This window comes from Phanerochaete carnosa, assembly GCF_000300595.1.
Source record: "Phanerochaete carnosa HHB-10118-sp unplaced genomic scaffold PHACAscaffold_1, whole genome shotgun sequence".
NCBI lineage: Eukaryota > Fungi > Basidiomycota > Agaricomycetes > Polyporales > Phanerochaetaceae > Phanerochaete > Phanerochaete carnosa.
Window position 1 is genome coordinate 1,955,941 of NW_006767628.1, and position 22,204 is coordinate 1,978,144.

Genomic DNA, 22,204 nt, shown 5'->3' on the forward strand with positions numbered 1-22,204 from the left:
TGCTGACCAAAGGACATATCAATCAGGAAGCTACTCCTTGAGCTGTAGCACAACCTGATTTGTACTGTAGCTTAAGGAAGATACAGTGAAGGTATACGCGAAGTGAATGGAGGATGGGAGAGGAAGAGACGTGGCAGACAAGAAGCGCTTGAACCACACCGAGGGAATGCCGATGCATGCCGAGCATCAGCGGAGTTCAAAGCTGTCCCCGGCTCAAAGGCTTGAAGCATTCGCAAAGTCAGTCGTTTCATTGGACACATCCTTCGTTCGTGGCGAGAAAAATATTTTGGATGCAACAAAGATACAAGTAAGGTTAGTTACTGCCCTCAGGAAGCTTCCAATATTTTATTAGCAGGAAGTAGGCTCGTAGCTACGGTTGCAAGTTGGAAGAGCTCGTTTCCTCACGCTCAGGAATCTGTTAGGCGAACGGCTAGCCTGTCAGGCACAAATAGAGACTTAACGGTTAGCAAATTGAATTCGCACCTGTACTCCTGGCTGTCCGCCGAGTAGCATCAGACCAGTCAGGCGTTTGTTCGATCATTCTGATTGTAAACCGTCAGTTACGTACACGACGGCGGTGTATATGGCCGGGCCCTCTCGTGGCGTCCCCCGGGACCTTCTCACCGGTGGAGCGATTTCTGCACCTGACACGGGGCGTTCGTGCGTTCGCATTCATGTGTTTTGTCTCTGGCAGCTTGGGGAACAGCGGCACGTATGAGTGTAACGGCATCCGAGCTCAGCTGGACGACCATGTCCCCGCGACCCCCACGACCTTTTGGGCAAGATCGACCATACCCGGCGTGCGGGGCTTACATTCAGGCAGCTGCATCCGCATCCGCTGCGAAGTGAGCTATAGTAGCGTGTGGCGCCCGTTGCCGTGGCCACAAGACTCGCTGGGAGGACACATCGAAGCACACAGGTTATCGCCGAGTTGCAGGGCCCGAGAATACAGTCGAAACTGCGATCGGGCAATCTGTGCTCAGGGACCGCCAGCCGAAGCTCCCTCGGGCGGAGCTACTGAATGATCATAGAGAAGCGAAGCCGGCCGTTTCTTTCATCGAGTCAAGCTCTATGAGGCTTCATGCTACTGATTGGCAGGGACCCCACGAACTGCGGAGGTCAGAAGACTGCACTGGAGGACAAGGGTTTGCACCCTTGGAGCGTTGCTAACGTCCCGATCATGCACCAGAGTATTCATTAGCACACGATTGATAGAGGCACGGAAGAAATTTCATTCACTGCTAGAAGACGCCATTCCGTAAAGACTCTCTCCAGTGACTGCCCACGCCAGACTCGCCCGGATCGATATCGCTCACAACGACCTTCCGTTGCACGACCACGCTTGGCACAATCGAGTAGCTATGAACCCTTCCGGAAAGTACCAGCCACGCGTATGCTTGGTCGAGGGCCCGTGAGTAGGCAAAAGGTACGTAACGTAAGTGTTCGACGAGTTTGTGGGCACCACCTCGCGTGACTGCATAGGCATGCGTGCACTTTGGGGCTCGAGACGGATGCAGGGTTGTTGTTTTGTCGGTCGCGTGAGCGTGAGGTAACGCGGCGTGGTAGCTCTCATTCGACCAACAGTGGCCTAGGGCGATATTACGTGAAGCCGTTGAAAGATGGAAATGGGGCTTACCAAGGAATAGCATGTCCCACCGTTCCGGCATCGCACCCCATACACTCTGCAGTCTCTTCTGCACGTCCCGTTCCACGTCAATATCATCTTCCAAGATTAGCGAGACCTCGGTGTCCGCATTCTCGCCATCGTGACGTCCAGCAATCGCACGGAGTACCTCGACATGAGAATGCCAGCAAGCGACTTTCGAACGTGTCAAAAGCTGGTACGGGGGCAACGCCAGGCTGTAAGGCGGACCGCTGACGTAGTTTTGGCTCGCACAGGTCAAAGGCTCGGTTCGGGGGAACGGGTCCAGAATGGTGCCGTAATTTCCGGAGCGTGTAGCCGTGGAGAATGCGGAAGTCTCAGTAGTTAACGCGGCCGTGGTCCAAAGATCTGCGCCAGTCTGTCCCAGCGGACTGCGAGAGGGAGCCGAGACGTCTCTAGGCCACTCGAAGGTAGCATCGGTGCGTGATGACGTCCCATAGGCCTCTCTCGTCTGTTTGATGCGGTCGTAGATCGCGGAAATCCGCGAGTCGTCGGCTGGCGTCGCGTCGAAGTACGAGAAGTTGAGCAGAGGAACGGCGCTACGAATCCGTTCCATGGTGGCCCGTCTATCAGCGCGCGCGGACAGCGAGACAACGAAGATTTCAGAGAATGTTGGCAAAGTGGCGTCGCCGGCTGAAGGGGCCTGGGAAGGCAGTGTGTGTCCACCTGGCATTGGCACATGAGAAAAACGAGGTGATTCCGCAGGATTACCGTGACCGTCGCGCAGGGGTATTCCAACCAAGGAAAGTGTGTCGCCTAGCAGTTCCAAAGCAGCCTCAGACATGCCGAACCCGAGTGAAGTGGCGCAGAACAAGATCCAGGAAGACCAGGAGACTGTGAGCACAGTCAAAGCAAGAAAGAGGGAGCGTCGATAAGACATGGCCGTTTACTGGCGAGTTTTTGCCAACTTGCCAACTTGCCACGGGACAAGATGGAGGTTGCGGACAAGAAGTCGATGACGACGTCGTCAACAACAGAGCGACGAGGTGCGCATCAAAGCACATTACGTAAACTCCTATATTGGCAAGTCTTCAAGCTCAAGTCTGCTATAGCGTCGTGCTCAATGCTCGTGATAATCAGGATCTTTACTCTACTGACGTACTCTGACACCGACCACAACAGTATGGGACGGCGGAGAAAAGTCGTTTTTTTTTCCGCGCCTTGGCGACGAGCGAGAATTAGTGATATCTTTGAGGCTTATTGTGGCAGTCTCCGGCGCAGCCGCGGAGGTAATCTACTTATGAGGCTATGACCAAAGAGTAGCTTGACATGGGAGGAAAACTAAGCACTCACTGGACGTCTCGAGCTTAGCTCATCGGCGAGGAATGCGCCGTATGAGCACTCCACTCCGGCTGTCATCAGGTGCAATTGTGTAGCAGTGCTTGCCTGCGCATCAGAGGCGGATAGTTTCAGAAAATTTAAACTTCGTATGGCAGTGAATGGCACAGTATCAATAGTGAGATGACTGTGACCTTCGTAAGATCCGAAGACTTTGCAAAATGCTAGTGCTTCGTTGAGATCATCCTATATCATCGGGCTGCTGCTGCGGGACCCGTGTACCGCTGGCATATGCTTTGATGACAACACATATCGCCTTGATTTGGCGTGCATTTCCTTCTCCGGGTTTACCGTAGCGGTTGTGGCAGGAAGAAAAGAACGCAAGAGACGGGAGCAGCGACGTCCGTTATAGACGCCCAAGCGCCCGGCGCATGTAGCGCCCATCACGCGGGAACACTGAACAGTGCACAATACGCATACGCCTGCCAGAGTCACGACGATGTCGGCCAGGACTTCCTTCCAAGGGCCCGTCATAACTTCCTCCACTGCGCCCAGCCTCTCTGCGCTTGCTGACCCGCCCGTTCGGATGATGGACGGCCCCGCGATGGACTACTTCCTGATAGAGCTTGTGAGCACCATCCGCGCATCCTCAGCCATCGCCGTCGCGCGTACGAAGAAGGTTGAGCAAGAGATGATCGAGGCGGGATTGCTCCCTGCTCCGCTGTCCTCTGGCGCGACGCCATCGAACAGGGATTCTATGGCGAGCACGAGTTCGAAGCTGGATGGGAAAGGGCCTACGGATGAGGAGGAGGAAGAGGCAGTGAGGCTGAGACTGGAGTCGATTGGTATGCACGTAGGTGCAAATGTTGCAGAGAGGTGCGTGCGTGTCTATTGTGAAGGGAAATCCAGTCTAATTTCCCGGACCCGCAGGCTGTGTCACGAACGCCAGCTATTCTCTGACACCCTGGACGCAATCAAGTTTATCTGCAAGGATCTATGGGCTGCATGCTGGGATAAGCAGGTGGATAACTTGCGAACTAACCATCGAGTGCGTAGTCTACTCAAGGAGACAAATGCCACAGTACTGACGCGTCAGACCGCCGCAGGGAGTGTACGTACTTCAGGATAATTCGTTCAAGCCTATACAGCGGATATCAAGCTGGGAAGGGCGTGCTGATGCTTTGAAGAAGGCGAAGATCGTAAGTTTGAAATTTGCTCACAATGGACAGCATAACGCTGAGCTTGCTTCCCCGAAGTATGCAGCAATGCCCGCCGGGATTATCAGAGGAGCCCTTGCGCGACTTGGCTTCCAGGCAGTCGTTGTGCCGGAGATTACTACGCTCCCCCAATGTGTGTCGCGTGGATACTTGCCATATTCTGCATTTGCTCATGAACGTCACGCAGGCACGTTTCAAGTCAAGCTACCGAAGGGATCATAGCTGCATTGAAACTGGCTAAGAGGGGAGTCTAAGGCCGAGAACACCACTTCTCGTCCCGCAACGGTCATTGCTGCGCGAAATCTCTGAGATGGTACAACAAAGCACGTCCGCGGCTGTTGCCAATCGCGACGTACTCGCTGCCAGTGGAGAAATCGATGCTCGTGACATGGCCAAGAGGCGTGCCGAACGTCGGCCAGTTGGAGTATGCTGTGAGCGATGGGAGGTGGATCTGTGGCGGAGGAGCACAGTCAATAGAAGTACAAAGAGACATGCAGTCGAGACGTACTATGCGCATCTGATCCTTTTTGGTATTGCTAGCGATGGCGAGAAGCTGAGAATCGTGGTTAAACTTCACAGATGAGATAGACGTCGTGAGGTTGCCGATAGTCTTTAGAGGTTTTGGTCGCTTTGAATCCGACGTTGGGGCAGCATCCGAGCCGTACACGCTCACAATACCGTGCCGAGATCTAAGCAGCAGTGAGCAAGATGACAAAGCCCCGAACAGCAGTGACACTCACCCAATGCCAAGATACTGGCCTGCTCGGTCTCCGGTAATTGTCGTAGCGCCAAATCCTCCCTCGTCCTTCCATCGTTTGGTACATCTCCTCGTGCCAACATCCCAGACATACACCTCGGCGTCCTCCCCCAAACTCATCAGTTCGGCACCAGCCCCTCCCCGTGCCCACCATACGCCCTTCACCACCGAGTTCATCTTGACACTACCTACGACCTGTCCCGTGCCCGACCGCCAGTCGACCAGATGCACGTACCCCTTCCGTCCTGCGACGGCCAAAACCTCTCCCGTCGGGTTAAAGGCACAAATTTCCATGCTACCCTCCTTCATCTGATCACCAGAGAACGTCGTGCCCCAAAGGCCACGCGGTGAGCGTGATGCCGAGCCGGACTGCAGGTCGTACGTGTAAAAATATGGTCGCGGGCCAGTGAGTAGGACGTTTGTGCCGGTTGGGTGAAAAAGTGCGGTGGTGATAGGAAGGTCTGGGATATGTACAGTCTGGAGGTGTGGGTTTGTGTGTCCGTCAACCTAAGTGAAGACGGGGAGATCGTTAGCTTCGCGAGTCACGGAAATGTGCACTAGAACGAAAACGTACGTTGAAGAATCGTAGTCGTCGGTCCTCGCTCGCGGTAAGCAGCACAGGTATTTGAGCAGAAGGATGAAACTGAACAGCCTTGATAGCTCCTTCGGATGGAGCAGCAAGGTTCGCGTCCCGCAATCGCTCGATTGAAAGCGTACCAGGCGCAAGCTTCTTTGGTCTTGGACCAAGGATCCCGCCAGTGTCACCAAGGAGGTCGCCCAGTGCCTCATCCTCTTGCATCTTCTCCTCCTCATCGGAAGAGACCGACAGTCGTCGTCGCTTTTGCCTTGTCGGATGTAGCTTGCTCCTCGCCTTCTGTGCCCAATCTGGTGTGGGATTGATACGTTCAAACTGTCGACGCAGGCGTCGTTCGTATTCTCGCCCGCCAACAACATTGTCCGAAGGGGTGTCCCGCAGCTTGCGAAGGCGAGCGTTGTCTGCCAAGGACACGGAGATGTTTGTGTCGTCTGAATCAATCCAAGCGGGAGCCTTGCGACTTGTAGATGTCGATGCAACAGGCTCCGGTTCTACGAGCTCCTCGTCATTTTCTGACTGTTCGCTTGCATTCTCCTGCTCAGATTTCTCCTCTTTGTCTTCCGCGTCGGATACTTCGGACTGCTCTCCCATGTCTTTGGCGAAGTCCAACGAAGGTTGCTCATCAGAGGGAGCTCCCTGAGCGTCGTCTACAAAGAAGAGCTTGGTATCTACTCAGGAAAACATTACGGCTGTTGAACTTATGGAACATACGTCTGTGTCCATTAGATTCTGTAGCTCTTGTCCTCCTCCAACCTCCTCGAGTTCTTCATCCGAGACCATAAGGATATGGTCCTCGTTTTGCGGGGTGGGGGCATACTTAGTTCCAAAGAGCATTGACTCGAGACGTCTCTCCTCATCATCCTTGCTCGCATCGTCCAGGAGAGAAGCCGTCAGCTGAGTTGACCCAAGAGGCCGCAATGGCACCCGCGACTTCGCGTCCTTCTCCAGCTTCTGTTTCTTGTTAGCACGCTTTCCCATTTTTTAGAGCCGCGTAGGTGTGCCTATGTGTGAAATCCGGCACGAGAGCGAGAGAATGGAGGGCAGTGTGCAAAGGTACACCGGTCGAAAGCAATTGGGACGCCGAAAATGTGCTCGAGGATTGATCGCGCGACTAGCTTGCGGAACTTGCCGACTCTCTAGATTTGGAAACTGTCGTCGTTGAGTACAACCACGTAATTGACTTCGCTCATGAGCAGCACTATCTGCGGGATGGTGGCAGGCTCCTTCGCTGTAAATCTCGCATAACTTGGAACACATCTATAGGGCTCGGTAACAAAGCGAGGCGTGGAACATGGAGGCGCATGTGAAGCAGGGGGGAGAAAACGGTAAACGTAGCTGTGTCCCCCATGAAAGTGTTTTCGACACATTATAGAACGAGGAAAAGAAAAAGAGGAACGTTAATTCGAGCCCAGAGTTGCCTGCCGCCCAGTAGGTCAGATATTCGGCCAAGCCTGTCGTCGCCGGGGCACCGAATGAGTGGGACTAAATGTTCACCGACCAGGTTCTTCAGCCAGTCTCGGAAATAAGAAGCTATACAGCTTATCTTTTTCAATGTACTAGCACTATGTCGTCGCTGGAAACCTTTCCACGACCCCACCAACACTCGATGATAGGCGGTCAAAAGGGCAAGGCGATCCTGCTCCCACGGCGCTAATCGTCGAATACCATCAATATTGTCCTGGCTTTCCCACGGCTTGCTTTTCCGCCTCCGACCACCACCTTCACTTTCGGTGAAGTGCGCACATTCAGTAATGTTGTGTGCCGACGGAGACCGCGGCGATCGAGAGAAAGCATGAACAAGAGTGGTGATGGAAATGGAGCACGAATGTAGTCAGACTACGGTACATCGACACTGGACACGAGTAATTGCGTTGTACCTCAGCCGCTGTCCGTGTAATTGGTAAGTATACGCTTCCCGACATCCATAGCCGCAATATTCAGTTCGAGCTTGGTTCTCTCCTCAATCTATCAATGGGTATTTACTACATAATTTTTCAAGCTACGCTCAATATTGCTTGCATCAGCCTGCATCTCGTCCATCCGGCGTCCCCATAATTACGCAGGAATCAGCCTCGATCATTGACCAAGCGCAGTCACAAAAGACATACCCCGTTCTAAGCCCTTCAATTGTGGCTACATACCGAGATTATTTCCGAGTATGCTCGGAGCATGCTGAACACCCCGGTAATTGCGAGACCCTTGTACGCCTTCTGAAATGCCTCTGTTCACACTTCCGGTGTTGCCTTACACTATGAAAAGCAGCTTCTTGGTCGTATCTTCACCGTGCGCACGGCCGCTGTCTAATTTTTTGTTTCCTCTCTACCTTGACATCATTCGTGACTCTATGTTGCGTGATTGTTTTACATTTAGCTGCGACAAGATTGGAGACGCCAATCTTATCGCTTTCGGGACTGGGTCACCGGTAACCTCAGAGTACTGATACTATTGCGGTGCGCCTTTTTGATGCTTGGTACGTTTGTCATGCGCACGTTATTTGAGACGCTACGTTAACTGAAGTCATATTGCGGATTTTTTCTCGGAACCCTTTGCTTTTATATCTTCCTTGTTTGTAAATTCATTTCTGATTCCATATTCTCTACTGTGGCATTGATCACTCTTCTCGCTGTACCGTCGGCTTTGTGCAGAACTGCTCCCATGACGTAGTAAGTCGCACTGCTGCTTTAGACGCAAGCACAGGCCCTAACAATCTTATGCAGGTGCTTGTTCTACTGGTATGACCTGTATCGTGGCAGACTCAAATGGGTGTCAGAGGAAGACAGCAAGGATGGCATACTTCCTCGCCGCCAGAAGCCAGTCCGTAAGTCCTTACACTCGCAGACGATAGCCCTTATCGGTATGAGCGTGGGCTAACCGCCGGGTACTCGGAACATGGCTTACTATCTACACTGATTATGCCACAAAAGATGAGATTCCAGTTGGGATTGCAATTTTGCTACATCTGACAAAGTCTGAAAGAAGCTTAGTAAGGAAGCTGACGAGATTCACGCCACCATTTCATTATTGACTATGCTGACTATTGTGTGGCTGACAGGCCCTGCGATCGTAATTAGGGCTCCAGCAATGCAACGTGCTGGATATCTGACTAACAACGCGCTCCGCTATGTCCCCAGCGATCAGCCCTTATCCAACAACGCATTTCCAAGTCGCCGAATCCGAGCCACTTCCAACTCGCCCATTGGACGTACTGTTCTACGTTGGCGTAGGAGTTGTCGCGGTAATACTAGTCTGGTTCTCTATCTATATAGCCATGAAGATCTACGCCCTGCTAGGCGGTCCTAGGTGTTGGCTAGGCCGCTACATGCATTGGAAAGCAAGACCGAACAGCCTTGTAAGTGTGTCGCCGTTAATAATATTGCAACAGGTGGATGGCTTACTGCAGGCACAAGTCGATTAGTACAGGAGAAGAAGACGCTTCCCAGCTCCGAACTTCCGAACTCTCTGGGAGCTACAGTCCCTACCTTAACTCTTCGGACGCCGGCTCCGAAGGACTGATCAGTCCGGGAGGCAAGTTTCAAGGCCTTGGAATCGACTTTGGCGATGCCTCTCCAATTGCAGAGTTAGATCAGCAATACGGTGGACCTGTGAACGCACCGGAACCGCTCGCGCGATGAGCATCTACTTGGAGTCGACTGTCAATGTTGCGAGACAACTTGTTGGTGGTTTGAGGTTGGGAACTTACGTTGATGCCTTGCAGTACCATGACTAACTATCCGCTAGGCGGCATGCGATCCGATCCGAAGAGAGTTGGGCTAAGCAATGGATAGAGAAACACAGCGTTGTGATGCATCCAAATATTTCCCAATTTCTTTGAATGCGAATACAGAGCATTATTCTGTCTCGCCCCACTCCAAAGCACAGTAACTATTCAGTTTGTGTAGGAAACTACCACGGAGTCAATCGCGTACTCCGTAATATCGTTGGGCTAGGACATCGTGGGTCAATATGCCGCGACGTCTATCTATTAGCACTTACCGCACAATCGAATATGGTTTAAGTAACCGCAAGATATACCGTATCCTGTCCGGAGTATGATGCTTCGAGGTCTGGCATCGTCAAGGTGGTCGGCGGTGGCGTACCCATAGGCGGGAGCTCTTGAAGAAACGTAAGCTGCCGTGTGCAAGATGCTCAAAACCATAGTAGGCACTGACCTGCGGCATTGCGGATCACATACTGTCCGTGATAATACAGGTAATCGCTAAATTGGAACGTAGAATTTATACTAGACGTAGTCGGTTGGCTGGCCAGAATGTAGACATCCATCGGCGTATAGGACGGATGACACAGACCCTGGTTCCACTCAAGGATAGGGTTTGCCAAGCCGAATGCGAAAGGCTGGCCTGCGGTCACACTGATGCTGTCTATCGTAACGATCCCAGGGCTGTCGACGACCGGGGGGGGGGGGGGCTCATCCCGCCTTTTGGTTGAAAATGTAAAGCCCGCAACTGCCAGAGCGGCAGCGATTCGATGAGATAGAACGCTTGTACACAGTGCATGAGGGAGATATCGACTTTCGCTACTTTGAGTGAGTCCAAAGCCCCACCTTTTAACTGTGCCCAACGATCCATACGTGCTCACCAGCCACTCCTTAGTGGTCACATTCTGGCTGTCATGCGGCACACGCATGAAGTTCAAGGCACAGCCTAGCCGCACCAGAGGACGGTACTGCGGATAGGGTTGGCCGCCTTTACATTGAACCGTCATACGCAAAAAAGGATGGGTGGTTATGAACACAGTCAGACTGTAGCTGACGAGGAACCAACAACCCCCGCGACGCAACCTTACCGGGTCGCATTGGGCACTAGGCTGCATATTACGATCGGTGTTTCCCAAACTGAGCGGAATATAGAGACGAATACGGTGCGTGTTGGCTCCACAGCGTCCCGCCACTAACGTTAGTAATACCCGCGAGCTCTTGATACGGCCGGTGTACTCGGAGTGGCCTAAATCGACCGCCCAAGATTCAAACAATCATGATGTGGTTAAGATGCACGCCCAGGCACATCAGGCTTTGGTGGCTCCGCTGTACATACACAACACGGAGGAAGCCACGATGATAAGCTTCGGAGCTTGATGAATACATGAGATGATGGCACAATCGAACAGGACATCACTCTGGAGTAGTTGAACATACGGTGCAAGAACGCAAAATTACGTCGACGGTCATCACTTAGCGATCTCTTGCATTTGCCCACTGATAGCCTTGGCGGCGGCCGAGAACAGTACTACTATACTGACTCACGATGCCGTAACTGATTATTCATTACACAGTATGCGATGCGAACCGAGAAGAGTTGTTGGTATGGCTTAACAGAGAAACACGGCGTCGTAATAGTACATTCAGTCCTTAAGTCCTACTGATTACGAACATCAAGCATGATTCCATCTCGCCTCGTTTCAATCCACAGCGACCATTTACCCGGTGTATGAAAGCGCAATCGAGTCAATCGCGTACTCCCAGAAACCATCGGGCTGGGATAAGTATCATGAGTCAAGATATATGCCATGAAGTCTACCACATATAGCTTACTGGGCAGCCTTCAATGATTTCAATGGTAGCCAGATATACCACTTGCCCGGAGTACGATTCCCCGAGGTCCGGCGTCATCAAGGTGGACGGCGGCGGTGAACCCGATTTCGGAAGTTGTCCTGGAGGAAACGTGAGCCCCCGTGACATGTGTTGAAGATACTAAGGTGCATAGAGTACCAACCTGGGAAGTTATTGACCACATAGTCCCCGAAGTAGTACAAGTAGTCGCTGAACCCGTAGGTCGTGTTCAAGTCGGATATCGTTGGCTCAGTGGCCAGGAGATAGACGTTCACGGGCGTATAGCCTGGATGACAGTGGTTCCACTCGGGGACTGCTACGCTGAATGTAAACGGCTGGCCTGCAGTTACGCTGGTGCCATTTGCAGGAGCTGTGATACTCCCAGGGCTCTCCAAGGTAATTGTTGACCCTGGTGGTCCCTGCCGCCTAGCCGGGGACGCGAAGCCTGGAACCGCCAAAGCGATAGCAAGTAGAGAGAAAGCTTGTGTGAAGTGCATGGGTGAGATGTCGACCTTGACTAGAGGAAGGACATCCAGGGCCCGCCTTTTTAACTGCGTCCAACAGTCCCGACCCGCTCACTAGCCGCCTCGCGGTCTTGCTATGCCGCCATGCATCATGCCTAGTAGACATCTGTGGCATAGCCTGGACAGGTGAAACAACGTCCATCGCCAGAAGCGCGCTCTGGATAGGACTGGCCACCTCCATATCGCGGCTTTGTGAGCGAAGAGAGATCGGAGCGGCCAAGAACGCCATCGAGCTCGGCGGCCGATGATCAGCGACACTAGACGCCACCTAGGGAACTGCGCCTGCATACTGCATTCCGATCAGCATTTTCCACAACAAGCGAATACCTTTCAGTGCGAATCCGCCACACAGGACTTCACTCTGTACGTTTGTCGCATTTGCGAATCTTGATAGAGCCGGTTCGCCTTGCAGCGGCCTACCAGATCGAGCGGGATGAAGCACCTAACAACTTCTCTGGAGAGTTCAAACAATGAAGTCAGGGTACTCCATCAGGCACATCAGACTGTTGACTTACTGATAGTCTCAATTGCCCAGGCACATTACGAAATCCATGCGGTCACTGTGGGACAATTCAGTTAGCCTTCTGCCACGGAAATAAGCCTGACCGGCATACAACAGCAGTTCAACTTGTCGCAGTGGCTAATTTTGAAGTTGTGGTCAGGTTCGAGTACACTCAGTTTACGTCTTTCATGTCGTGTAGACTCTCACGTAGTATAGCAAAAGCGCTGAACCCGTCAAAACACGAAGATTTGTTTTCTCGGCTTGGATCTAAGCAGAATCGACCAGTGAGACAGCCTTCCTGACTATAGGAAAGCTCCAGGAATCTCACCGTCCCCAAGGAGTGAGAAATTCATTTGCCATAATAGATACTTGCAGAAGAGACTGCAAACTTTGTGTGGTCATCAGAGTGGGCGATGACGTTAGGAGAAGAAGTGGCAATAAGCACGTACACTGCATCTCGACTGGGTCTCAATAACGGCAAAGTGAAACTTCTGGTCAATGTATGCAGAGTTAAGGTCTGGCATCACCGAGTATGGATACAGAAGGCTGAATACGGAATGTTCCGTGTACATAGCAGTGTCATGCGTTTATGCGAAACAGATGTAGTGACATTGAATCACTGAAGAAGCCCGGTACTGACTCTGGTCCCGGAGCGGTTCTGACTGAAACGAAAAGCTTGAGCACAATAGCCAATAAAATAATATCGGGAAGCCATATCTGCGTCATTCGACTTCTTCATCTGCCTATACCACATCGTCCAGGTCAATGTACAGTTATGGAGGCCACAGATCCATGGGCCGTCGGGGCGGTATGATTTGAGCCGAGATATCGCCGCGGCTCCAAGCGGGGCTGGCTCAGGCCTCGAGGGGTGGGGGGACGAGCTCGCCTACCTTGGTAATTACAGCTGACTGCGGCATTATTAATGTGGCCAGCCTGAGCTTGCCGTGATATGGTGCACGTCAGCTCGATGCTAATAAGCGTCGTCATGGGCGTCCGGGGCAAAGTTGCTGTAGTCGCATTATCCGTTGCCCGTGGCTCATATCTCTTCGCATATACCTGTATCGACTCAACGACTAGAGAATAAGTATCAGACCATTTCGACACTTTTCTCGCTTGAGCCACTCACTTTCGAAAATTACACCGAGAGCAGCGGTACCGATCAAGATCATGCGCCGCGTGCGAGAGAGCAAGGTATGCCTTCTATCGTGAACTACTGCATGGTGTCGCGCATGGTTGGGACTGCTATGCAAAGTAGGGCGAGGCTTGCGGCGTGCTGTAGCGGTGCATACTTTGAGCGAATTCTGATGATCAGACACGAGTGCACCTTGTCGACGCAGTGGCAAAGGATGACGTCGCAATGAACGTTCTGGTCGCGTACATGCTCTGCAGACTCGCGGGTAGTACTTGTCCAAGCAGCGGAGAATATAAGTGCACGCTCAGTCAACCAGCTGCACAATCAAGCATGCTTCGTCTTGCTAGTGTCAGTGCTGGGTTAGCCGACATCTCCCGAGGCACTCAGATAACCTCCCTTACATTGGTAGTGTTGACCGGTACACATAGCCCTGGTGGCTTGCCCAGTGCGAACAAGGCACTGCCTCCGTACACGATCGGAACGTGAAGTTTGAAATTAGACAGTCCACCAGCGAAGTCATCATGAGGGGTAAACGAACACCGAGACGCTGGGAAGCGCTAAGGATAGGCGCATGTTGATGGCGGCAAAGCGGCAGGCGCATCAACGGATCTGCGCCACAAAGACTAGTAGTTGCTGAAAACATGACCTGCGGTGCCACTGGTGATCTTCTGCTGTCCTCGAGCCAAGTCCCATTATCGAGATGCATCTCCAACACTACTCAATGCGTCAAAGTAGCGCTAGGCTTGCCCATAATGAATGGCCTCGCGGAGCGGTGAGGCAAGATTAAGCGCCCTCGGAACCGGTTGCAGGGCGCTCCGTATCGCCGAGGTGGACCCATGTGCGAGGGCAGATGGTGTCCAGCGGCCCCAATGCAATCACTAGCCATCTCGCAGCATGGTCGCACTGTCCATGCTTGGACCCATATATAGTGATGCCCGCCGCCAGAGTCTCGCTGTAGGTAGGACTGGCCGCCTCCATAACACAACTTCGTGAGTAAAGTAATATAACAGCGGCCAAAAATATTGCCAAGTTCAGCGGCCACGAGCACCCAACGATACTAGACGCCACCTAGAGGACTGCGCCTGCATGCTGTATCCCGATCAGCCTTTCTCATAGCTAACAGGTGCAAGTATGAACGTGTTACGCTTCCGCAGCATCTCGCCGACGATTCTCGTCGCACATGCAAACCTTGACGAGCTCGGTGTACTCTGGAGTGGCCTAGATTGACTGGCGATGGGCCCACGGTGAAGAAGCAGTGCAGGTTAGTATAGGCTTTATAAACTCGCATGATAGGCTTGGCTAGACCATAGACATGGTGGAGAAATCTATATGGCGGCTGTGAAAAGTTTCAAGAGCGTTCCGGATGGAAGTTCGATTAGCATCTCCACAACTTAACTTTGTCAGCGCTTTATCGTCTGTTCCTCGCACTGGCGCCTGCTGGGTGTTTGAGCTCTAAGTTTCGTAAATCGGACGTGAGTGTTTATCGTTCTTGGAAAAGCTATACTAACGGAATCCCACTATGGAGAGAAAATCCCGTCTGGCCACCAAGCTGTGGGCAACATTAGAAGGAAGAAACGGGAAGAAGGGCACTTACGAGGCAAGCTGGCCAAGTCTCAGCAATGGAAAGACAGGTCGATCTCATGGTCAGTATATGGAGATATGAGGTCTGGCATCGTAAGATTGGGAGGGTGAGAGCCGAACACAGGAAGGTCTGCGTAGATGACGATGCTATTAGCCTGTGCGAGCACATGGGACAATAGCATCGGCTCACCTGCGGAGTTCGGTACGGCGGAGCTCCCGTAGAAGTAGGAATACTCGTCAAGTCTTTGTGTAGTGTCGACGCTGGATGTATTTGGCTTGTGTGGCCACTGAGGTGGCGAAACCAACAGAAAGCAGAGCGGAGGTGGTGAAGCGCATCATGTAGTTGCTTGCGTCGAGGAAAGTATCGTTGCCACCGGCTTGAAGTTACTTCGATATTTTAACGCGGGGTATTGGCCGTCCCTAAGTGTTAGTGCATCCATCTCAATGAAGGCTGGCTGCCCTCGGCGCAGAAGACGCACATCTAGCGAGTAACGCCATGAGATGGTGAACATCGAAACAGCCGCACATCCTTATGTAAAGTCGTTAAATCCAAGTTCATTGAATGTCCTGCTTCAACGTTCGTTTGCGAGCCTAGAAGCGCTCAAGGTCAGTCAAGACGTAGCTCACTGGAAGTTATGCTACGTACTATTGACGCGGCCATTTAGGGGCTTTAAAAATGCAAGGAAGAACGGAAGAGTGGATTAGGACAATCTACTAAAGTAGGACATACAAGAGTGCAAATTTATGGCGATGGCACGTTGAGCTCTGCCAGCAGCTTCTGCACCTGCTCGGCCATGGTCGGCCGGACCTCCGCTTGCTTCTTAGCTGGTGGCTGGTCAACATCCATCCCATCTACATCGTCCGCGACCCTTCTCCGTTTCTGCGCAAGGAAGTTAAGGTACTCTAGACTGTATTGCGGCCCCGGTGGGTGTGCCACGTCTATTGGCGGGGCGGCGAACCACAGAACCTCGTTCGTCTCTGGGTCTCGATCAAAGTACTTCCCTACAGACACCCTTGGTCAGCCCATGTAGTAGCAATCAGAAGACGGGTCGACGCACCGGTCTCAGACGGCAAACGTTCTGTCAGCCCGTTTGTGCCCAGGGCAGCGCCTCCCGCTGCAGTGAGGATTGATCTGTCAACGGCTGGCCTCGGCGGCAAACGCGAATGCTGATGTGGGTACGCCTGGTGAGGATGTGGTGCTGGCGTCGCCGGCGTCGGCTGACCCTGAATCGGCGGCCCCACGTAGAGCCCTTTGCTCTGTCCGACGCGATCTGTCATGTCTATCCGGCCTGGCGCTGTAGGCGCGTTTCTACGTGTCCTCTTTCTCCCGATACCGCCGCCCTCAAGTTTCTCGCCCTCAGGGCGCTCAATCACATCTCCAATGCCGCCAGGCGCGCGTCCAGGAAGAAGTTTGCCGGCGACGAACGGGCTCGCGAAGCGACGAGGGAAGACAGGGCGCTCGAAGGGGTAGATGGGCATGAACTCGGCGGACTTGCGTACCTCCTCCGGGACGCACGAATTCCAATTCTTGATTTTCACGAAGATGCGTTCCCGATCGTTGTACCGGCTATCGCACACGAATAGCGGCCAGCCAGGGTACCAGTAGGGAGGACGGGGGCGGCCGCGGATGTGCCGCGCAGTAAATTGGCAGGCGACCTTTTCAATTAGATCCTCAACGGGGTGGTCTGCAAAGTGACCTAGAGCAAATGAAGATCAGCTGAATATATCATTTAGAGCTACAAACGCACTAGTCTTGAAGACTTCGCCCTCCCAAAATTGGCGCATAGCGGGATGGTAAGTCTGTTCAGGACGGAAGTACCAGCATACAGTGATGCCTGGATGCCCCTTCTTAGACCTACAGCGACCATACCATCAGCAGCTGTGCTACAATGTCAAGTAGAATAGCTCACGGCTCCTCCGAGATCCAACACCTAAATACTTGTCCGATAATCGGCCGGCACGGGTCGTCGCAGTTTGCAAGGTGTACCCAGTCCGCCATTTTGATGGTCCACCCCTTGTACTGAACAGAGTCCACAAACTGCCTGTCTTTTGTGGATACGCGATAGGCGGTTACCCCGGGTACGCCCTCTGCGTCTGTACTGTGTAGCGGTTTTGCGATGCCTGGAGAGGCAGGAAGACCGGCGAAGTTCGTCTTGGAGGTATAAGGTGGACCCGATGGTGGCTCGGGGGAGACGAGGGCCTGATAAAAGCGTTGCAAGACCAGAACGTTAGCGTAGCCGTCGCTGGTGGGTTCATACCACCGCCGACCCTTGAGGAAGAGCGTTTCCATGTCTTTATCGAACTCAGCAGAATGATATTTCCTCTCCTTGGCTCGGCTCTGGTAAGATAACAATCAGCGACTGAAGGAATAGTGCTGGGGAAATTGCTAAACTAACCTCGATGAGGGACAAGGACAAAGGATTCTGCAGTCGGGCTTAGTTTCTGAAGATACAGCGTAATGTCGATACAGACCTTGTAGGGCGTTTCAAGGATTTCAGTTTCTTCTGGCAGAGCTTCAAGCGAAGAGGCCAGTCGGTTGCCGCTTGAATGAGGTTTCAACATAAGCTACACGCAGGCAGAGAGCGACACTCACTTCGAGTCCTGATATTGCGAGATAGCTTGCAGTGTAGGGAGGAAACGCTCCTACAGAAGGGGAAATCCATTCATTCAAACATTCTAAGGTCAGGGAACGTGGGCGCACCTCTGGAATGTCATTCGCCCAACCAACATCCGCGAAGCCTTCCCATCGTGGCAGCCCTTTCTCCAGTTGTTGCACAATTGCATCGCTCTCGCCGTCGAGGGCCATATCCTGTGCAGTAGTCTCTGGCTCCGGACTGCCCCCTCCATCCACATCTATCTCAGGCGTCATCTGCCGTTCAGGAGTCCTAGGCACCGCTGTTGCCCTCGTAGGCGGAGCAGGCGTCATTCTTGGGGCAAGTTGAAATGCCGACTGAGGCGTAGACTCGGGCTGGAGTACAGGTGTGGTGGGTAACATAGGTGTTGTTGTAGGAGCAGGATCTGCAGATGATCCTATCACTGCTGGTGTCGGGAACGTTGAGGCCAAAGCATGTTCCGGAAGAGAAACCTTGTGCACAACTTGAGCGGACGTAGGAGGAAGTGCTTCAGGAGGGGTAGGCAACGGTCTTTTACGCCATTCCTCGTCAAGCATGCGCTAGTTGGCGAGTGAGTATATTGAACGTAGGACACGCGCAGGACGCGTACCTTCAGCTGGGCTGCATCTTTGGATATCTGGCTAGTTTCTTCATTGTAGAAGAGCGCGTTCAAAAAAACTAAGTTGAGGTCTTCGTACGCTTGTAGAGGGTCCTTATATGTATTCTTCGCGAGAGCTTCTTTCACGCCGTTCAAAGCTCTCGGACTCGGAACGAGCTGGAGGCAATAGTTACTATCAATGACTTATGTTCACGGAAGACCAGCATTACCCCAGACCTCGTAGTACTCAGCCCAGTAGTCCTTGTCCACCAAGTTCAGGAACATATCCGCTATCCGACGCCTTCGCCCGCGGGGTGCGCTCGCCGTCGCGTCGAGTAGTATTTGCAAAATGGATTCAATCTCTGTCTTCTGTTCTGTTTGTATTGCCATAGTTTTGGTCCTTCAGCAAGGCAAGGCCGAGATAATAAAGAGCGAAAAGCGGAAGTCAAGCGGCAAGCCGCGAAAGTCAAGCACCCGCTCATATATAAGCGCGGGCACGTGCGCCCGAAACCCGACCCCAGTGATGCGACTCTACCCTCTCAACCGAGTTCTTGACTATGCGATTCCAAGCGGACTGAAACGCTATCCCACCTATGGCTGGACCGTGACCGGTGACCAGTCTCTAGCGCGCCATATTTCGCGAAGAAGGCGGCACCGACGGCGATATGCCGACCGGGCAGTGTGCTATCATCAGCGCGGGATCGTGCCTGTGCTCTTGGGTACGAGCGGTCAAGTCAACAGTCCAACTAGATACCGAGGAGCATGCGGGTTGAGAGGGGGCTTGAGAAATTGTCTGGTTTTTGGTGAGAGCCTCTGCTCCGATACGGGCATCTTTCGACTCACGTATCTACTGGTAGCACGTATAGTATAAAGGGTAGGAATGTCAACCACAAAGCCGCATTCAACCAGCATTGAAACCAACCATGGCACCCTTCACCGAGATCCAAATCCCTTTCGCTGTCCCCGATGTGGACAAGCCATGCTTCACCTACTGCAAGATCTTTGGCAACCTCAAGACGACGCAGAAACGCCCACTCGTCGTCGTGCATGGCGGCCCGGGGATGAACCACGACTACCTTCTACCTGTCGCCGACCTTGCAGACGATGGGGTGGTCGTTATTTTCTATGACCAGTTTGGTGGCGGCCGGTCAACGCATCTGCCTGAGAAGAACGGCGACACCAGTTTCTGGGTAGAAGAACTGTTCCTGACCGAGTTTGACAATGTCGTCCGCCACTTGGGCATTCAAGACGACTACAACGTACTCGGACAGTCGTGGGGTGGAATGCTCATGGGCCGTTGGGCGAGCCGCCAGCCGAAGGGGTTGCATCGGCTTGTGATTGCGAACAGCCCGGCGAGCATGGAACTCTGGGTGGAGGCGGCGAACTATCTGTTGGCACAGCTGCCACAGGACGTGCAGGTACCTACCTCCCAGAGCCTTTCACACGAAATCTGACCGATGAGAATTTATGTATAGGATACATTGAATAAGCACGAAGATGCAGGCACGACGGACTCTCAGGAGTACAAGGACGCGATGCAGATCTTCTACGATCGCCACGTGTGCCGCATAAAGCCGATGCCTGAGGAAGTTGCCATTGGCTTTCGCATGCTTGACGAAGACTCAACGGTCTATTCCACCATGTAAGCTCCCTCCGCCCCGTGCTCTCTGCGTCCTTTCTGAGCGTTCTGGCAGGAACGGCCCCTCCGAGTTCCACATCACTGGTCCTCTGCAACACTGGAGCATGCTCAACGATGCGCATAAAATTGCGGTTCCGACACTGCTTATCAACGGTCTTCATGATGAGGCGCGCGACAGTGTCGTCGCGCCATGGTTCCAGCGCATCCCGAAAGCGCGCTGGTTCACCTTCCCGAATTCAAGCCATATGCCGCAATTTGAGGAGAGAGAGAGGTATGTGCAGGTTGTTCAGGAGTTTTTGTATGGGCCGTACTCGCGGTAGGACCTTCGAAGTACGGTGATGTGACTCTTGTTGAAAGTACTATTATTACCTCGAGCGATCGCTAAACAGGGGATGCTCCATCAACCCTCTCGTCGCATTCCGGATGTGTCGTAAGTTTGCTCGTCCTCATCTCTGGTTAATTTACACTTGTCAGAATTCTACCCCAAACTCAACGTTTGTTGCGTTCGTGATCCAAGTTTCCCCCTCCTCTTCAGCTCTATTCCTGCGCTAGGAATTCGGCAATAAATCTCATGTATGCCTCTCGCTCCTCCCAGAATGCCATATGGCTGCTGTTGGGGAACGTATACCAGCGCGCATGAGGGATTTTCCAGAACAACGGTCCGACGACCTCGTCTGTGGCCTCGTCGTACTTCCCGTTCAACACAAGCGTCGGCACGCTAATCTTGTGCAACTCCGGGGTGATGTCCCAGTCTTTAATCGAACCCGTGATGTTGAACTCCGAAGGGCCAGCCCTGACGGTGCATCGATTAGCCGAAGAGGGTCGAAATTACGGTGAAACGAGAAGACATACATGGTGTAGTACACAGTCGGATCCTTCATCATCCACTCAAAGACAGACAAGACCTCGGTTGGCCATGGGTCCAGCCGCATGACATACGTATTCATGAACACGGAGATCGCGGCCTGATACTCTGGGCTATCGGTCGTGCCATCCTTCTCGTGCTTCTCCACCGTGTCCTGCGTATCTCAGTTAGCATTGACAGCCTGATCATGAACCTGGGACTGGTGCTCACCTGAACCTCCTTCGGCAGCTTGTGCAGGAGCTTCCGCGCCGACTCGGCCCACGTCTTCATACTCGCAGGCGAGTCTGCGAGGATGAGTCGGCGCAGGCCCATGGGGCGCTTCGACGCGATACGTGATCCGAGCATCCCTCCCCAAGAGTGCCCGAAAAAATCGTACCGCTCAATACCCAGGTGCTTGAGCAAATTGTTGAACTCGTCCTCGAAAAGTTGCTCCGTCCAGAACGCTTCGTCGCCGTTCTTCTCGGGGAGATGCGTACTGCGTCCGGTGCCGATAGGATCATAGAATACAACAGTGAGGTCGTAGGGGTCAATTGCGAGGTCTGCAAAGGAGATAAGGTAGTCGTGCGCGAAGCCTGGCCCGCCTTGCACGGCTACAAGCGGCAGTTTCTTGCTCGTTTTGAGATCGCCGACAATCTTATACCATGTCACGCACGGCTTGTCGACGCTGGGCACGCGGAAGGGTGCTTCACCTTCAGTCACTGGCGGGGCCATTTCGCGGGTAGGGCAAGCTGAGGCATCTGAGTTGCAGCGACGAGAATATATACGCTTACTACCGCCTCCCGAGGTTTGATATGTGAAAGAGCATCAAGACAATTCGTGTGCTCGCTATTCAATATTCAGTTTTGGGACAAGGTGATAAGCGGTGCGAAACGAGCGAGCACCTGCGAGGGTACCGCATCAGGCTCTCCATGACCTTACTATTATGTTATGAAACAAGTCGGCGAATGAGTGTCACGCTGCAGATACTTTAGCGCCAGACCTCCGACGCGATAGCTCGGCACCCTGATGAGACACCTGCCGTGATAAGCTTGAAAAAGTGAAACAGCCATGTGTCGACCATATGCAAACATACCAACCAGAGAGCCTTATTGGGCCTTGATAACCGAGATGGTCGAGCACGTGCTGCACACAGGCGCTCGCGAACCTGGAGAAATACCAAGACTGAGGCTCACGCGCTACAAGAGGACCATAGCCGTATCGGAAAACGGCCACGCATGTCTCTGCTCTCTGTATGTTATTTAGGAAGATAATTTGACCCAAGTATTGCATACCGAGGCGGGCCTGGTCAAACTGGCGGGAAATGCAGCCGTCCACGAGAAACCAGCTGTGAGGAATTTGTACTAGTTGTCAGCAACTAACAATCCAACTGGACTGAGCTATGACACAGCTGAGGAGACAGACGAGAGAAGAGTGAGTGAGTAAAGACCAGCTTGAGTCTGGCTTGTTATTGAGCAGTACAAGCTCCTTATATACATGTCAGACTCAATACCTAGAATATACTACAAATATACGGAGGCATATAGAAAGTAAAGGAATACTGTGGAATCTGGGAGAACCATCCAGAGTATGTAATATTCATGACATTACCCCCCCCCCCCCCCTTTAGAAACGTGGCCTCACAATTATTTACCAGTGGACCCAAAGCCTTTCTGTTCCACGCTGAGTTTCTGTCAAA

General features: G+C 52.8%; 8 protein-coding genes across 8 annotated transcripts in view; 3 read left to right on the top strand and 5 right to left on the bottom strand.

The window, feature by feature from the left end:
• The window catches only part of PHACADRAFT_203830 (uncharacterized protein), a gene marked incomplete at its 3' end in the record, with an annotated part of 4,642 nt that extends 1,329 nt beyond the window's left edge, over positions 1-3,313 (bottom strand). Inside the window, exon 1 of the mRNA XM_007390060.1 lies at positions 1,637-3,313. Within this exon, the coding sequence (XP_007390122.1) occupies positions 1,637-2,543 (907 nt within the window). The 5' untranslated portion in view covers positions 2,544-3,313. The remainder of the gene's footprint in view (positions 1-1,636) is intronic.
• A 184-nt stretch (positions 3,314-3,497) lies between these two features.
• On the top strand, positions 3,498-4,293 carry PHACADRAFT_65402 (uncharacterized protein; the record flags this gene model as incomplete). Its single annotated transcript, XM_007390061.1, has 4 exons — positions 3,498-3,817; positions 3,872-3,989; positions 4,048-4,140; positions 4,198-4,293. Coding segments are annotated over 4 exons (627 nt in total), but the record flags the coding sequence as incomplete, so codon positions are not given.
• On the bottom strand, positions 4,256-6,473 carry PHACADRAFT_246739 (uncharacterized protein). The gene is made up of 6 exons (XM_007390062.1): positions 6,222-6,473; positions 5,490-6,170; positions 4,899-5,422; positions 4,667-4,847; positions 4,346-4,609; positions 4,256-4,291 (listed from the first exon to the last, which is right to left on the bottom strand). The coding sequence occupies exons 1-5, from the start codon at positions 6,288-6,290 to the stop codon at positions 4,445-4,447; spliced, it is 1,620 nt and encodes a 539-aa protein (XP_007390124.1). The 5' UTR covers positions 6,291-6,473; the 3' UTR covers positions 4,256-4,291; positions 4,346-4,444.
• A 761-nt stretch (positions 6,474-7,234) lies between these two features.
• PHACADRAFT_246744 (uncharacterized protein) lies at positions 7,235-9,372 on the top strand. The gene is made up of 7 exons (XM_007390063.1): positions 7,235-7,410; positions 7,535-7,711; positions 7,770-7,980; positions 8,156-8,173; positions 8,228-8,859; positions 8,918-9,197; positions 9,249-9,372. Exons 5-6 carry the CDS (start codon positions 8,632-8,634, stop codon positions 9,140-9,142), a joined length of 453 nt encoding a protein of 150 aa, XP_007390125.1. The 5' UTR covers positions 7,235-7,410; positions 7,535-7,711; positions 7,770-7,980; positions 8,156-8,173; positions 8,228-8,631; the 3' UTR covers positions 9,143-9,197; positions 9,249-9,372.
• Positions 9,373-10,943: 1,571 nt separating this feature from the next.
• PHACADRAFT_84044 (uncharacterized protein) lies at positions 10,944-11,573 on the bottom strand (the record flags this gene model as incomplete). Its single annotated transcript, XM_007390064.1, has 3 exons — positions 10,944-11,000; positions 11,059-11,177; positions 11,240-11,573. The coding sequence occupies 3 exons, from the start codon at positions 11,571-11,573 to the stop codon at positions 10,944-10,946; spliced, it is 510 nt and encodes a 169-aa protein (XP_007390126.1).
• A 3,943-nt stretch (positions 11,574-15,516) lies between these two features.
• PHACADRAFT_246748 (uncharacterized protein) lies at positions 15,517-18,389 on the bottom strand. Its single transcript, XM_007390065.1, has 10 exons — positions 18,263-18,389; positions 18,038-18,202; positions 17,517-17,987; positions 17,409-17,458; positions 17,288-17,357; positions 17,212-17,238; positions 16,726-17,153; positions 16,564-16,670; positions 15,874-16,512; positions 15,517-15,817 (listed from the first exon to the last, which is right to left on the bottom strand). The coding sequence occupies exons 1-10, from the start codon at positions 18,308-18,310 to the stop codon at positions 15,558-15,560; spliced, it is 2,265 nt and encodes a 754-aa protein (XP_007390127.1). The 5' UTR covers positions 18,311-18,389; the 3' UTR covers positions 15,517-15,557.
• A 422-nt stretch (positions 18,390-18,811) lies between these two features.
• On the top strand, positions 18,812-20,211 carry PHACADRAFT_246749 (uncharacterized protein). Its single transcript, XM_007390066.1, has 3 exons — positions 18,812-19,443; positions 19,501-19,667; positions 19,720-20,211. The coding sequence occupies exons 1-3, from the start codon at positions 18,949-18,951 to the stop codon at positions 19,982-19,984; spliced, it is 927 nt and encodes a 308-aa protein (XP_007390128.1). The 5' UTR covers positions 18,812-18,948; the 3' UTR covers positions 19,985-20,211.
• PHACADRAFT_83971 (uncharacterized protein) lies at positions 20,202-21,240 on the bottom strand (the record flags this gene model as incomplete). Its single annotated transcript, XM_007390067.1, has 3 exons — positions 20,202-20,457; positions 20,517-20,683; positions 20,740-21,240. The coding sequence occupies 3 exons, from the start codon at positions 21,238-21,240 to the stop codon at positions 20,202-20,204; spliced, it is 924 nt and encodes a 307-aa protein (XP_007390129.1).
• Between the last annotated feature and the right edge of the window lie 964 nt (positions 21,241-22,204).